This window comes from Penicillium cosmopolitanum, assembly GCF_028827165.1.
Source record: "Penicillium cosmopolitanum strain IBT 29677 chromosome Unknown utg000009l:1.0-9042332.0:1.0-9050551.0, whole genome shotgun sequence".
Classification (NCBI taxonomy): Eukaryota; Fungi; Ascomycota; class Eurotiomycetes; order Eurotiales; family Aspergillaceae; genus Penicillium; species Penicillium cosmopolitanum.
This window is the reverse complement of record NW_026622679.1, coordinates 2,356,431-2,370,592: the sequence shown is the minus strand read 5'-3', so window position 1 is coordinate 2,370,592 and position 14,162 is coordinate 2,356,431. Positions and strand designations below refer to the sequence as shown.

General features: G+C 49.4%; 6 protein-coding genes across 6 annotated transcripts; 2 read left to right on the top strand and 4 right to left on the bottom strand.

The window, feature by feature from the left end:
- Positions 1 to 442: 442 nt before the first annotated feature.
- On the bottom strand, positions 443 to 1,897 carry N7509_008984 (phosphatase PAP2 family protein; the record flags this gene model as incomplete). The annotated part of the gene is made up of 4 exons (XM_056633621.1): positions 443 to 673; positions 742 to 1,064; positions 1,124 to 1,320; positions 1,479 to 1,897. The coding sequence occupies 4 exons, from the start codon at positions 1,895 to 1,897 to the stop codon at positions 443 to 445; spliced, it is 1,170 nt and encodes a 389-aa protein (XP_056484241.1).
- A 1,823-nt stretch (positions 1,898 to 3,720) lies between these two features.
- N7509_008983 (uncharacterized protein) lies at positions 3,721 to 4,167 on the bottom strand (the record flags this gene model as incomplete). Its single annotated transcript, XM_056633620.1, has 2 exons — positions 3,721 to 3,945; positions 4,063 to 4,167. 2 exons carry the CDS (start codon positions 4,165 to 4,167, stop codon positions 3,721 to 3,723), a joined length of 330 nt encoding a protein of 109 aa, XP_056484240.1.
- Positions 4,168 to 7,662: 3,495 nt separating this feature from the next.
- On the bottom strand, positions 7,663 to 8,609 carry N7509_008982 (VIT1/CCC1 transporter family protein; the record flags this gene model as incomplete). The annotated part of the gene is made up of 2 exons (XM_056633619.1): positions 7,663 to 8,197; positions 8,260 to 8,609. The coding sequence occupies 2 exons, from the start codon at positions 8,607 to 8,609 to the stop codon at positions 7,663 to 7,665; spliced, it is 885 nt and encodes a 294-aa protein (XP_056484239.1).
- Positions 8,610 to 9,782: 1,173 nt separating this feature from the next.
- Positions 9,783 to 11,628, top strand: N7509_008981 (uncharacterized protein; the record flags this gene model as incomplete). The annotated part of the gene is made up of 7 exons (XM_056633618.1): positions 9,783 to 9,962; positions 10,043 to 10,456; positions 10,514 to 10,690; positions 10,745 to 10,783; positions 10,847 to 11,055; positions 11,114 to 11,263; positions 11,412 to 11,628. 7 exons carry the CDS (start codon positions 9,783 to 9,785, stop codon positions 11,626 to 11,628), a joined length of 1,386 nt encoding a protein of 461 aa, XP_056484238.1.
- Positions 11,629 to 12,279: 651 nt separating this feature from the next.
- On the bottom strand, positions 12,280 to 12,774 carry N7509_008980 (uncharacterized protein; the record flags this gene model as incomplete). The annotated part of the gene is made up of 3 exons (XM_056633617.1): positions 12,280 to 12,292; positions 12,398 to 12,502; positions 12,563 to 12,774. 3 exons carry the CDS (start codon positions 12,772 to 12,774, stop codon positions 12,280 to 12,282), a joined length of 330 nt encoding a protein of 109 aa, XP_056484237.1.
- A 720-nt stretch (positions 12,775 to 13,494) lies between these two features.
- Positions 13,495 to 13,992, top strand: N7509_008979 (uncharacterized protein; the record flags this gene model as incomplete). The annotated part of the gene is made up of 2 exons (XM_056633616.1): positions 13,495 to 13,595; positions 13,794 to 13,992. 2 exons carry the CDS (start codon positions 13,495 to 13,497, stop codon positions 13,990 to 13,992), a joined length of 300 nt encoding a protein of 99 aa, XP_056484236.1.
- Positions 13,993 to 14,162: the final 170 nt, after the last annotated feature.

Here is a 14,162-nt window from a genome sequence, read left to right as displayed (position 1 = left end):
AAAAAAGTCGTAGCGAAAGACATAGGGTGAGAATCGAAGTTAAAAATGTTCGGATCGACCTCGCGAGGAGGAACGTCCGAGTCTGTACAAGCGAGGGTTTCCAACGGTGGTGGTGCGAAGGGAGTCGCATACCCAGAGCAGGTGAATAGGGTTGACCACCGGAATTAATATTATAGACGGAGAGTGCCACTCCAGCAGTGGAGTGACAAGGCATGTACAGCCAGAAGGCGAAAAATTAACCTTCGGCTCAAGGCGGATCGAGAACCGCGCGAACCGGAGGTTTTCCACAGGTAATTAAAAACCTTAGGTGTCGAAAATGGCTCGATGCAGATAATGGTCCCAACAGTGTCGTCAAGTAGAACGCCGAGTGAAAAGCAAAAAAAGCGTAGATGCAAAATAGCGAGCAGAGTCGAAAAATGATATATGCAAGGTGGTTGTGGTTTTAGCGACCGGCCTCGAGGTCGTGGTTCGAGGTCAGAGTCTCGCTCTCCCAAGCGTAGTGATCGTCCACGGGGCTCAGGGAGCCGGAGGAGACCGAAGAAGAGGAACCGACGGTCCACTCATCACTGTCCAGGTTCAAGTCACCATCCAAACTAGCGAGGTCATAGCCAAACTCGCGGGAGTAGTCGCCGACCTCAACGTAGTCGTAGTCCCAGCGGAACGTCTTGTCGGACTGAACACGGGCAGGAATCGGGTCTTGGCGAAGTAGAATGCAATGGTGGCGAGCAGACCACCACAGACCAGGTCGACAGCATAGTGGTGAGACAAGTACATGGTAGCCCACCACATCCAGAGGGTGTAGGTAACCCAGAGGAATTTCATGCGGGGGAAGACATGGCTCATGAAGAGAGCGGCCAGGGTGGAGTCCGCCGCGTGGAGCGAGGGGAAGGCACCAAAGACCACGGGAGACTGTTTGAAGCCTGAGGTATAGAGATCAATGCCCAGCAACTTGTCAATGCGAGCAAGACCAGCAGGGTTACCCTGCATAGAGTAATCTGCGGGGGCGAGACCATACAGATTCTCGTACCACGGTGGCGAGCAGGGGAAGCACAGCTGAATGGTCACTGCCGTCATGCTGATATATCCGAGAGTCCGGGCGAAGAGAGGGGTGGTGCCCGGGGACCGAAGATAAAGAGGATTGTGGAGACAACAACGGGTGCACCGTAGTGGCACAGTCCGTAAGGAATCCACGCTAGAATGTCTAGCACAACGTTTTGGTGGGCGGACAGGATGTTGCTGATGTTGGCGCCGTATAGGATATTTTCCATGGCGGGTAACACGCGAACCCAAATGGCTGGCCGCCAATCGCTCGGAACGAACCTATCGGAGAAAGAAGAGTCAGTCATGCGTGGCTTTGCCCGTTGTGCGGCGAATTCGCCCATGTCAGGGATTTGCGCTCGGGGAATCATTCCGGGGGCGCGTGTGTAGAAAAAAAGGGGAGGCGAACCCCCGGGCATACAAGCAGAGGGAGAACTCACTGGCACGCATAGAAGAAGATGAGCCATCCAGCAACAGGCAAGAAAGGGAGGAAGAACTGCCGGGTAAGAGGCAGAAGAAGCGAGAAAAGGATTAGGGTCGCGATGCCTGTCTTCGCGAGCGGGCCAGGGGATTGCATGACGCTCAGGGAGAAGATGCCGATGATTAGAAGTAGCAAGTATTGGAAGTCATATATCGTCCAACGATGAGTCTGGAGGGATCGAAGTGTGTCGACCGGGGAGAGGGAGGTCTGTAGGGTTGAGATAGATGAGGTTGGCGATAGACGACTCCGAAGCTTTGAGCGGATCTTGCGGCGCATGCGATGGGGCACCAGAAGTTGAAAGGAGCGCCATGGCATCTGAATCTGAAGCTTTCCGAACTGATTCTGGGTGCGATCCTTCCATGATGGGAATGTAGACATCTTTGCGGCGAGGGTAGAGTCCGCCAGGGGAGACTCTAGATCAACTCGTGATAAGAGAAGGGGGGGGGAAAGGGTCGAGGGATGCCGCGGGATGAGACGGAAGGAATTCGCGAAGGCGGGATAAGAATCACTGGTCGACCGGCATGGGCAGAGTAAGGGGAGAGAGAGACCGGTCTGAAAATGCAAGGCGCCGAGCCCAAAAGTGTGATGAGAAAGAGGGTGAGAGGAGGGGGGGAGCAAGGACTTAAGATTAAGAAGGGGACAAAAGCGAGCGAGGGAGTGAGAGGATTTGCATGGTATTGTCACGTAATTTTACGTGCCAGGTTTGGGAGTCCATGGCGTCACTAGTGCTGGGTTTCATATTGGCAGTATTGGCAGTATTGGCAGTATTGGCAGTGTAGGGGTATTGTATTGGTAATTAATCTTGGTATTGGTATTGGTATGGGCATTTAGTAGGGACTCGAGTGATGTTAGATTGAAAATCCTCCTAAATATCTCTGTTATTGAGTAGATATTCATCGAGATGTAGAATAGGACTATGGATGCATATTCTATCGCCAGTAACTGTAAGTATGTATGCACTGTAAAATACCCGGGCTGGCCGGGCGGATGCTGCGGAACGGAGTCACGCCGATCGGGCAGATGCAGAGAGATCAAGGATATTGCACACCTATCCGAGGCCGAGCATAATTATGTACATTTACATTGTCCCAGTGTGTAGCATAGACTCGATTACTCGTACAGTCATGAAGTTTATTACCCATCACCTATTTACCAGGATCCTAAGCCTAGGTTGGCCCTGGTTTCTCTAACCATAGTTACCTATACTCCGGGATTATGTACAGCTCCAAGGGCAAGGCTTAGTGCAGGGCATACAGGACTTCTGTCCCTGTAATGTAAGTATTACTACTGTACCCGTGGTACTCCGTTGGGACGAAATTTCAATGGAAATTTTCAATATCAACCCATTGGGCTCGGCCGATTGGCCCACCCGCCCCATCGTTCAGCGTTGCAGACCAACTGGAGTCCACCGTCTCCCGGCCCAATTTCGCTTAGCCCACCAACGGTCGTACAGCTTCGTATCCGAATACGAGTAGTACATACTTCCTACTTGCGGTTTTCTCCTCAGGGGATCCCGAGTCAGTCAGGTACCAGTGGACCAGTGGACACTGGACTGGACTGGACTAATACTCGTATCTGTTGACACGAGAAGAATCTGATCAACTCGATATCTACTTTGTAGAGCACAGGCACACTCATATTCAGTCGCGTGTCACTACTCCGTATTCTAACTAATGAATGTACGCGACTCAGACTATTGATATCAATACGCAAATGACAGCTCAAAGCTGGTGGAGCTAGCGCCCGGACAAAGCAAAGTCAAAAAACACTAAACTAAAAATTCAGTCAAACTCTGCACCATTCGCCTTGGCCTCGGCGCGTAGATGAGGATGTGCAGGGCCTTGTCTCACTCCCAGCCACCGATTGTGCACTTTGCACTTTGCACGGCACCTTCGCCCTTCGCTCGCCGGCCTCCGTACCTCCGAACCTCCGTGACTCCATAGTTCCTCTACAAATGTACAAATGTATGTAATGTACTCCGTACGCCCCGGGTACATCAGATCCTGTAATGTAATTGGGGCCAGGTCCAGATCCCCCGAGTAACAGCCATCATCTAGGATGATCACGGCTTGTCTGCCGCCCCTTCAAGTTTCAGGTTGTCCAGCCCGCGCGACCGGGTCCAATCACTCGGGGCCAAAGCTCCCGGGTACCTGACAAGGCTAGAAACTGGAGATTGGACTGATGGATTCCCCAGCCTCTTGCTAATTCTCCGATTCGAAACGCACTGGTTCATCGTTTTGTGGCCGCACGGTGCCTTGTACGACGCGTGTGTCACGTCGTCGGCGCGGCAGAGATATGGGATCGTCGGGATCACACTGGCAGATGAGTCGGCATGGAGACGGATCTCCTGTGTTGAGATTGTCCACGAGGGAGTGGAGGTGGATACAATTCGATATAGTCGCGCCGTTGGCGGTCGTTGCCAGTCCCTGCTCATTTTCGAGTCAGCTTATGTCGACCACTACATAGATGGTGGTTTCTGCCGGTGACCCACTTGAGACTTTGTTTGCCAGGATCCACCAAAATATTGTGTAGAGTAGACAGACGTGTGCGAATATGATCAGAGCGATCGCCTTTTCGGTGAAGGGAGTATCGGGGGCGAACTGTCGTCGCAAAAGAAGTGAGGAGACGGTTTCGGGGATTGGAACCATGGTGAAGAGCCAGCGTGATGGATTTGATGGCTGTCATCCTTTCTCCATGCAATTAGCTGAGATGAAGATGAAGTGAAAGGTCCCCGTCATTCTGAAGGTGAAGCTAAAGGTGAAATATCCCGCTTTATTGTTTCCGTGGCTTCCTCTTTGCCTCGACTCACATCAACGGCAGGTGCATCTGGCAGTGTCGCAGTATTACTAGTACTACGAGTCGAGGTTCATCTTACCAGCGAGAACTACCCTCAGACAATCTCATACTTGGAGTATCGCAAGTAATTATCGCAATGCACCCGTATATGACTCCATATTAGAAATCTAACTCCCGAACTACATTCATCGCACGGGTAATGGAATCTCGATATGTAGCACGTCCCAACGTTCAAGTGCCAACGTTCAAGTGTCAACGTTCGTTTCAGATACATGAATCGCGCGCGAAAGCCACCCAATCATCCACCCACCAGCCCTGGGCGCTTACTTATTACAAACCCTGATGGAGAGCGCCAACAGAAACTGCAAAAATTCAATCTCGCCAAAAAGGCAAGGTTATCGTAATACTCGAGTATCGTGTATTACTCCTCTCGACACGACTAATGGTCAGATTCATATGCAATCGCATCTTGTCGTATTCGCTTTGTGCTGCACTGGGACGGCTGCCTGCCAGGAGTGGGGGCTGGAATGAAAGGACGCAAGGCTTAGACTGTACGCTTTGATTAATTACGGCCGTACAAGGACCCTCGACGGGGCCCCGTTGACCCTCGTCCACGTACTCCGTACTGGCCGAGTCGACGTGTCCACCAAGCCGCTGCGCCACATGTAATTGTGGGGGACTCGTGTACAAGTACGCTGACCTCATAGTCGTCAGCAAGCTTGGGGTTTGCCTAGAGAAGGAATGTACTGCGGCGCCATGCCATGCAAGTCGACACTGCTTCCCGTCTCGAGAAAAGGTAGCGTGTGCGAGAGTCGAGCTTTTGCGCGGTCTGATTCGTTAAAAGGGGCGGTTTACTGGCTATTTTTAGGGGTAACGCTGGGTCGTGCCGAACATGGAGATGCGTGGGGTCGGGTTCTCAGCTTCAGGCTGAAGCGGTCGGATGAACTTTGTTTCTTACTTAATACGGTAGGGAGTACGCAGTATGGGGACCACGTTGCTCCTGGATGATAACTGCAATTTTCCTAACATTAATAGTGAAGCTCAGAAGAGGACCATGCTCTATTTCCCCTTTGAGGCAGTGCATGCTTTTACTTCAATGCATAGTGACAGCCTCAGCCCAGCCACAGGTAGCCACCGTGTTCGGAGAGTTCTGATTTGCCAGAGATTCCTTGGCCACTTGATATCCAGCCTCTTCCCTGGGATCAAGTCATGATGGTGATATCGTGCTAGAATGAGACAACTATCAAGTTTGTTGTTCTTAACCCCTCGTAAGAACAATACAGTAACTGCTAGTCGCTACTAGTAGAAAATCATCATAGTAGCACCGTTTATCTATCTGGAAAAGTACTCAAAAATCATATCCATCTGGAAATGGGTGGTTTAGGATGTTAAGTTAACGCACTTGGCCATCTATAATCTGAAGGTCGAAGATCTCGATACCCCCGCCACCAAATTGTCATTTTGTTTCTGCAAGCCATCAAGTTGGTTTCGGCATATGTAGATTTTGATGTCAACACTTCTGAGGTGCCCAAATACCGATTTAGGTCCGTTGGTCGGATCCCAGACGCCTCAGCACTTAGATGGCTTTAATCTTTGAGGTCATACCTCTATTTGACACGAAGAGAATGGCAAGTTGTGATAGCTTTGAAAGAATCTAGTTGGACGTGTCATGGTAGCAGAATGTAATACTAGTAGCTTTCGCTATTCTGAAACTCGAAGTACTCTCAAAGATAATCCGTTTAGATCAGAATGTATTGGGATACGCGCTTATCGAAGGATGGCATCCGGGGAGTCCAGAACCTCAGATCGCAGCAAAGATCTCGCCCAGTTAGGATCTGACATGTGTTATCCTGACATGTTAGATCGTACTCGGTTAACGAAGTGTATTCTTTGTTATAATTTTCCTTCTTCGCGAGTGGGCAGGGATCTCTCATGTGAATCGTGAACTCTCTTCGGGCTGCATCCTGCATAACGCACGGATTTTCCATTGGTATATAAATGAAGATGAGGGCAAATTGAAGCTACCAAGGTCTTTAACTCATCTAGAGGAGGTGATTAAGATCCAGCCGATGTTTCCTGAAGGCAATAGATCTTATATACGAAATACAAACTTAAACGACTCTACCTCCAAGACAACATTGAATCCAGATATAGATGTAGTAGTACTAGTAGATAGCAATCTACTCTCGGTTGAAATTTCAAAGTATGTATTAAAGCATAGATTTATGCTGTCTCTGTCCGTTTCGAAAGAATAACCTTGGGCAATTTGACTCGGCTGTCCCTTGCTCCAAGTCCCAGCATGAATGCACTCTTTTCCCCATACCAGCGGTTATGTCATTTGCTGAGTACAAAGGCTTGGCCATGCACAGCCTGGATTCTTGGGGCCACGACTACACCGCCGTATAGTAGGTATGTATTAAATGGCTACTATATGCCCGGACCAACTCTGTCTGCATGGGTAAATTTGCAAAGTATGCAGGACGTTTTATGATCGCCCAATATGCGCATCGTAGATCCGGATGTGGACTGTGCATATTGGGGATCAAGGCATGCCTATGACAACAGCACACAAAATTTACCAATTACATAGTGCTATAATATGCGCCTAGACACTAGGGATACTGTACAAGACCATGACGACAATTTCTAGCAAGTTATACCCAGGCGGGCCATATTGCCAAGTCAGTGGTCCCGGGGTCAAAGATCCAAAGATCCACTCTACAGTGAATCGCCATTCTGATCACTTCGATGTCACCAATGTCACTGGCATCACTGGAAGGAATGTCGGATGAATTATGCAGCCGAAAACATGCCCCAACTCATTCGGGCCGTGAAAATTCTGTGCGGCTCCGGGGGCTTGTAGCCTTGTAGAATTCTATGACGCATAGTCTATATTTTTAGTACTGATCGGCTTCCAAGATTGGGGGCTGTTGGGAGATAGCTCATTACCATGAAGGTTTGCGACCGGTGCGACCGCCCCCCCCTGGCCGATTGTGCGAGAATTGTACTTTCTCTTACGAGATAGCATAATATAGTAGACTTCATGAATGATGTTGAAACGCAAAATATTGGTTAATATTTTGCAAACTATCCTTCTTCCTCCAGGGTTATAGCCGCCATAAAGATAGCTATCACCTGGGGTATTTGCTTTTTGGTAGGCTCATTAGACCCCAAAACGGATTTACTCACAGCCGTCAACACATTCAAGATCCCAGTAATAAAAAATAGAAGACAAACGCCAGTGCACCAGCCTATGTGTGTTTGCATGCCATGCAGTCAACGCCAGAAATAATGAAAGATAGAATCGAACAGTCCACCCATCCCTTGCCCCTTTCGAATCGCTTTTTCTAATGATCGTGCTCATTCTCCGGTCCGTGTGCCATCATTTGGAATGCCTTGACAAGTCCCATCGCAGAGCCAGCCGCGATACCGCCCACAAGCACCATCTGAATGCCACCGACAAAGCCCTTACGGATATTTCGACGACCCCTCCATCCGCTCACGAAGCAGGTCTTCCCATAACCGAAAATAAATAGAGCGATGACCATCGTTGCGATGGACCAGCGTAGAGCGACGAATGCATCATTGGGACCAACGAAGAAGTAGGGTACTAAAGGAACGAATCCGCCGATGAAGTAGCCAAGAGCGATCGTAATAGCACAAATAACGGCGCGAGAGCTTGAGGGCTCGGGAATGGTGTGGTGAAAGTTCATTAGGAAAGAAGGTAGCATGGGCGAATTGGAGAGGTGGGTGGTGAGTTGAGAAACGAGCTCGGACGGCAGCTCATACGGCTCGAAGATATCTTGAATAGTTCCCGTAACGGACATGGGATCTGTCACGGTCTGCGTCTCTGTCTCTTTTAAAGTTGCCTTGTATGATTCCCTAGAAGAAACGGGTCGGGTTAGCTGGGTTGTTTTGCAATTGTTGTGGCGAGGCACGCGTACTCTTCGCTCTTCGCACCCAAATATCCTCCCAAGCCCATTGAGATGGCGCCCGCAATCAGTTCAGCCATGCCGCCAAAGACGACAACTTTGGTATCACCCAGTGCCGACAGACCAGCTGTCAACGCAAAGGGCACAGTCATGCCATCGGACAAACCGATGATGGCGTCCGAAACGGTGCGACCATCGATGAAGCGGCTGGATATTTTGTCCGCATTTTGTCGAGCTGGTCCATCGGCAGCTTCAACGTCGGATTGCAGACGCTGGTGTAAATTCTTTTCATCCTCAGAGGAGCTTCGATCGGAGAGAACCGAGTAGTTTGACATGAAGCCGGTTAAAGAGGTGATAGACATGCTCTGAAGCAGCGAATTCAGGGATAGATCGGAGAATGGATCGCCAATGGATCTCGTGGGAATGAAAACACGCGAATACTTCACAAGGGGGAAAGAGCAGGTATAATAACAGAGGCTCGCGTGGTCAAAGCGAGATTTAAGAGCGATGTTAGTATCCGTACCTCGCTTGGGTGCGTTGCAATGAACAGGTGCGGAGAAATAAAGCCTTGTGAGGGCTCATCACAGCCTATTGAGGTAGAACGTGCTTGGCATTCCTGATCCCACCGAATGCAACGCCAGGCACGTGCAATGCTGATTCGAGCAGGATCGACTCGATGGTGGAGCTTGGTTGGTAGAGGTGGAGTTGTTGATGGTGCTTAAATCTGGGGCTTCCACCAATCAGAGAGCTTTGATTGTTCATCCTCTGCGGGGCTTGTATATATCTTTGTTGTGATTGGTCAGGTACTCCCGTCGTTGGACCAACATTGTGGAAATGGGCAGCTGTAGCCTCGACGGCCCACCCCCAAGCAGGTACACGCGTGATTGACATGCCCGTCTTGATTGCTCCAGGTACACCAGGCCTATTTCACATGGTTGAAATCGATTGTCAGAAGAAATAAACCTACTGCGACACTGTGGAAGGTGAAGGTCTATGCTGGGACCGCTGACATTCCTCATCTGCCAATTTTTGCACGCGATCGGGATCACACGATCGGATTCTCCTCCCCTGCGTGCGACAGGATGTTGACTCAGGACCACTTTTGGATTCTCCTTTCCTCCCCTCTCCTTATCATCAAATCCCACCCCCACCTCTCCACCTCCTTGCAGGGATTCGAGTGTCCCCAAAAACACTGACACGGTGGATCTCACGGGGCCCTCCATCAATAATACTGCTCGGAAGAAAGTGCAGTGCCGAAGTGGCCGTGATAGCGCCGGACTTCTCCCTCGTGTGTATCTAGCTTCACCCTAAGAGTGGGAAGGAAGATGCGGACAAGTTGTTATCGCCAATCCGGGGCTGGCCGATGACCATGAGGTCTGCCATCGGACCCAGCGAGAAAATCAGAAAGCTCATTTCCCGTCCAAGTAGGCGCGCTTGAGGATGCCGTTCAGGTAGATTCCCCCCCAAGATGGTCGTTTTGTCCGAATAGAACTCCCCACTCTATAAAATGCTGCATACTCCCCCTTGATCGCGTAATGCAATCATCTCGAGTTCTTTTTGAGCTTCCTTTGACTCAATCGCGATCCGCTGAGCTGAAGAAGATCATCATGGTGAAACAATTCTCGGCCTACGCCGCGTTGGCCGGTTTGATCGCCGCCGTATCGGCTCGTCCGACTGCCCGAAGCACCGAAGCCTGGGGTCAACTCCGTGAGAATGTGAGTGACATGCTCAGTACCTTGGGTACTACCTACATGTCTTTGCCTGTGCGTATGGATTAACAAGTACTTTCACATAGATCAAACATGTAATCTATCTCACACTGGAGAATCACTCGTTCGACAATATCGCTGGGTACTGGGACTTCAACCCAGACATTGACAACTTGCGCGGCGTCACATACTGCAACGAGTACACCAACCCCAATTGGACAGTGTGGGGGGAGCCGCTCAAAATATGTGCGGCGCCCTACGAGACCGAGGTTCCACTGAAAGATCCGGACCACAATTTTGCCGGCGTCACCTATGAAATCTTTCGTAAGTGGAACGTGACCAAGGATGATGTCCCCAATATGGCTGGCTTCGTGGAGCGCCAGTCGGAGAAGTACTCGTCAACTCCGGGAGACACCTCCTTTGTCATCCAGGCCTACAACCAGAAGAAGACGTCCCTACTAGCGGAGCTTGGTCAGAACTTTGCCTTCTTCGATTCTTATGTCAGTTTGAAGCATGCCTCTGCTAGTGTGTATAGTACACAATTGACAGTTTCATAGTTCGCTGAGCACCCCGGCCCGACCAATGTTAATCGGCAATTCGCAACCTCTGGTTCTTCTTGCGGCTTTGTCGACAATACGGACCAGTCTGCTGGCTTCTGGAACAATGTCACGGGAACCACATGCGCAACATCGATCTTTGAATCGCTAAGCAATAAAGGCATCAGCTGGAAAAATGTGAGTCGTTACAGATGATCGAAGACGCTATATCACAGCTAAAAGTTCTCATAGTATTACGAAACGGACATTGTGGATGCATATATGTATAAGGTGAGCAATCAGTCTACAAAATAACAGCATTGAGAAAGCACCGGTTTTGATAATCCATACCAGTGGACCCAAGACAACGCTATGGACCAGCTAGTGCACGCCGACGAATTCTACCGTGATCTCGAGGAGGGAACGCTGCCTACGTTTTCTTATATCAACCCAGAGTGCTGCTCAATCGATTCGATGCACCCGACTAGTCCCATGGCAACCGGGGAGCAAATGCTCAAGCACTTGTACGACGCACTCCGCCGGTCCAAGTACTGGGATAACGCGTTAGGCTCCTACCCCAACCAGCTCATATAAACGAGTCGATTCTAATTTATCATACAGGCTACTCATTATCAACTTTGACGAGCACGGCGGCTTCGCAGACCACGTCCCTCCACCAATGAACATTCCTCAGCCTGAAGATGGCATCACCTTTACTGGCATGTCCGACGACCACCATGTCACCTACGACTTTACCCGTCTGGGCGTTCGGTATGTATCTAGAACTCCATATCCAATAAACTATAGTAACATCTTCCCCAGTGTTCCCGCTTTCCTGATCTCCCCTCTGGGTCCCAGCCAACCACCTCATTCACGATGAGGGAACCAAGTACGCTGAGGATTCCGCCTACACGCACAGTTCGATCCTGCATTTCTTACAGGAGCTCTGGAACCTCGAGGGCCTGAATAATCGCGTGCAGTGGGCTAAGACTTTTGAATCGGCCTTCACGGCCACGGGACGTGATAATACGCCTCAGACTCTGAGCACGCCTACCTGGTACGGTGGCAGTGGTCAACCTGAGCCGGAAACCTTTCGCCTTTTGAACCAGGATGAGAGCTATTATGCTGCCCAGTAAAATGCTTTGTAATACTTGATTAGATACTGAAGGCTCATTGCTTTCAATAGATGGCATCTTCTTGTTTATTAGAACAGTCGCTCAAATCAAAAAAAAAGTATGTCAGATATGTGCAAAAGTTTGCAAGATATACCGATTGAGAGAGCCCCAAAAAGCAAGTCCCAGGGACCAGAGGTCTCAGTTTCTTACCCAAGGAGATAGGATCTAAAGAACTTGAAGGCCGGGACATTGAATACTAGTAAATGTACTATCAACAACTACATATGACCACGCATAATGATATTCTGTAGAAAGCGTAGAAATTTTGATATTTCATTCTCAAAAAACTGTGAAAGATTTGGAATGTATATGCAAGGGAATGAAAGACAAAACCAAACGAAGTATCGCAAACACCATCGCGACCAGACTCAGCTGCGATGACGCCGGGTATGAAGTAAAACATTATCGTACACCATGACGCATTTCCAGAAAGCATATCATGGGATGAAATGGAAAGATCGATGAGAAGTGCGCATGCAAGTATATGTGAAAGGCAGTGGGAATAGAAAAAAATTGACCACATGCAAATGAACAATGCAGGTAGACAGTAGCCGGTAGACTTGTGAGGATACGGGCGAGAATATCAAATTGTCATCGAGAGACATGGATAGGTTACTTTGAGTACCTGTTTTCGCAAGTTAGTACGAGTAAAAAGTCAACTCCAGTGGATACAAATCATCGCAAAAAAGAAGAAGAAGAAGAAGAAGAAGAAAAGGAATAGTAAACATACGGCTTGCGCTTCTCAGCTCCAGACTTCTCCTCCTGGCCCTGCATATCCCAAAGACGGCTCTTGTACGCGGGGAAGGAAGTGTGGTTCCACATGTTGACGAGGACACTATATTTGTTAGATTAAGATCGGAGTAAACAAAGGAGCACCACGGATAGGAAGACAAACCTCTGCGTGCGATCCTTATATGCCTCATCCTTGATCTCCTTCACATTCACCTTCATGCCGTCCTTGGTGAAAACGACGTTTTTCTTCTCCATCTTCTCGCGTGTGGTCTTGCTCACGCCCTGAACGATGCTGTAGACGACGAAGCCGACGGCGGCGAGGATGCCTACGAAGATGAGGAGGAGGATGAGGGGGAGGACTTTGGATTTGGCCATGGTGTTGGTGGTTCTCAGCGATGCGGTATAGTTCTGAGTGGTGTTTGTGTTTGTGGTTAGACGAAACGGTTGGAAGTGGCTCAGGCGAGGGGTGGTGTGGCTTTGAGAGATTTGCAGGTTTCCCAAGGAGTGGAGTCGAGGAAGGGATTTGTGGGTGCCAAGCTGGCTTCTCGTAGGGTCTAGGCTAGTTGCAGGCTTGGTATTCTGGGCATAAGTTGCTGCCTGGGTAGGGCGTTGAAAGAAGGAAAAACGAAAGATTGAAGCGTGACTCTAAGAAGCGGAGAATTATTGTCAGGGGCTTTCTCATTGTAACGGGCCTGGTGGGCCTGTTTGATTGGTGGGGCTGTGGCTGTGTGTGGCTTTGGCCTATCTGAAAGTAAGTGGTGAGATGATGCTATTCTTGGTTCATGTTCCATGTACATCCTACATCCATACTAGTGTATTGTCAGTATGGAATTGTAGTACTACTGTCTAGATATACACAGATCTCTCCCAGCGCATTTGTTTATCACCATCACTGTATGCACACACCATGTACTGTATTTTTTACTGCCCCGCAGCCGATCGGTGGATCACGATCTCTACTGCGTCATTATGAGAGAATCACAACCGGTTCAACCTACCTGTGATCCGGGGAAGACATCCCTCCTACGAGGAGAACGTCTATTCGAATTCCTCTCTTTTCAACTACGATATCCATTGTACACGGACGGCCACAAGATGTGCGACCTCCCATTCTTCCCCATCTTTCCCATCTGCTTTCAATGCGGCACCGATCAGAATCCCTGCCACTGTAAAGTCGTCGGGCCAACACTAGGTATGTCGCAGCCATACCCAATAATCTAGACAGGGATTGAACCCCATCTGCATAAAAGAGAGACAGGGTCATTGCTGATTCTTGTCCAGGATTCTGTGCTACTATCGTCGCTGCGGTGTGTCACGCCTCATATCTCTTATACTTCATGGCCGATCTATCCCGATTCGAAGACTTGGGCGCAGCAAGGCTGAGTTGCTATGAGAGCTGATTCGCTGACTCGAGAATTCCTACAGGTGATCTGCTGGCCCGCCTCGATCTTTTGTGGCTGTGGCTGTACACAGACCGGGCGGGAGTATGTGGTTTCTATTCTCCGCGTAGGTAACAATGAGGCTAATGGATCTAGTGTGTTGGGCTATCCGGTGAAACTGAATGGTCAAGTCAGCAATGCAATACCGTTCTGACCATGGCTACCACAAAGAGAGGATGACTACCTGAGATAAACGACATGCTTTGAGTGAATTGGAGTTACGGAGTATGGTGGTCGACCAAATATGGACATAATAATAAATAGCACCGCTACGAATGCTACTACTACCCTACCATACTAACAACCCAAAAATGATCACAAAGC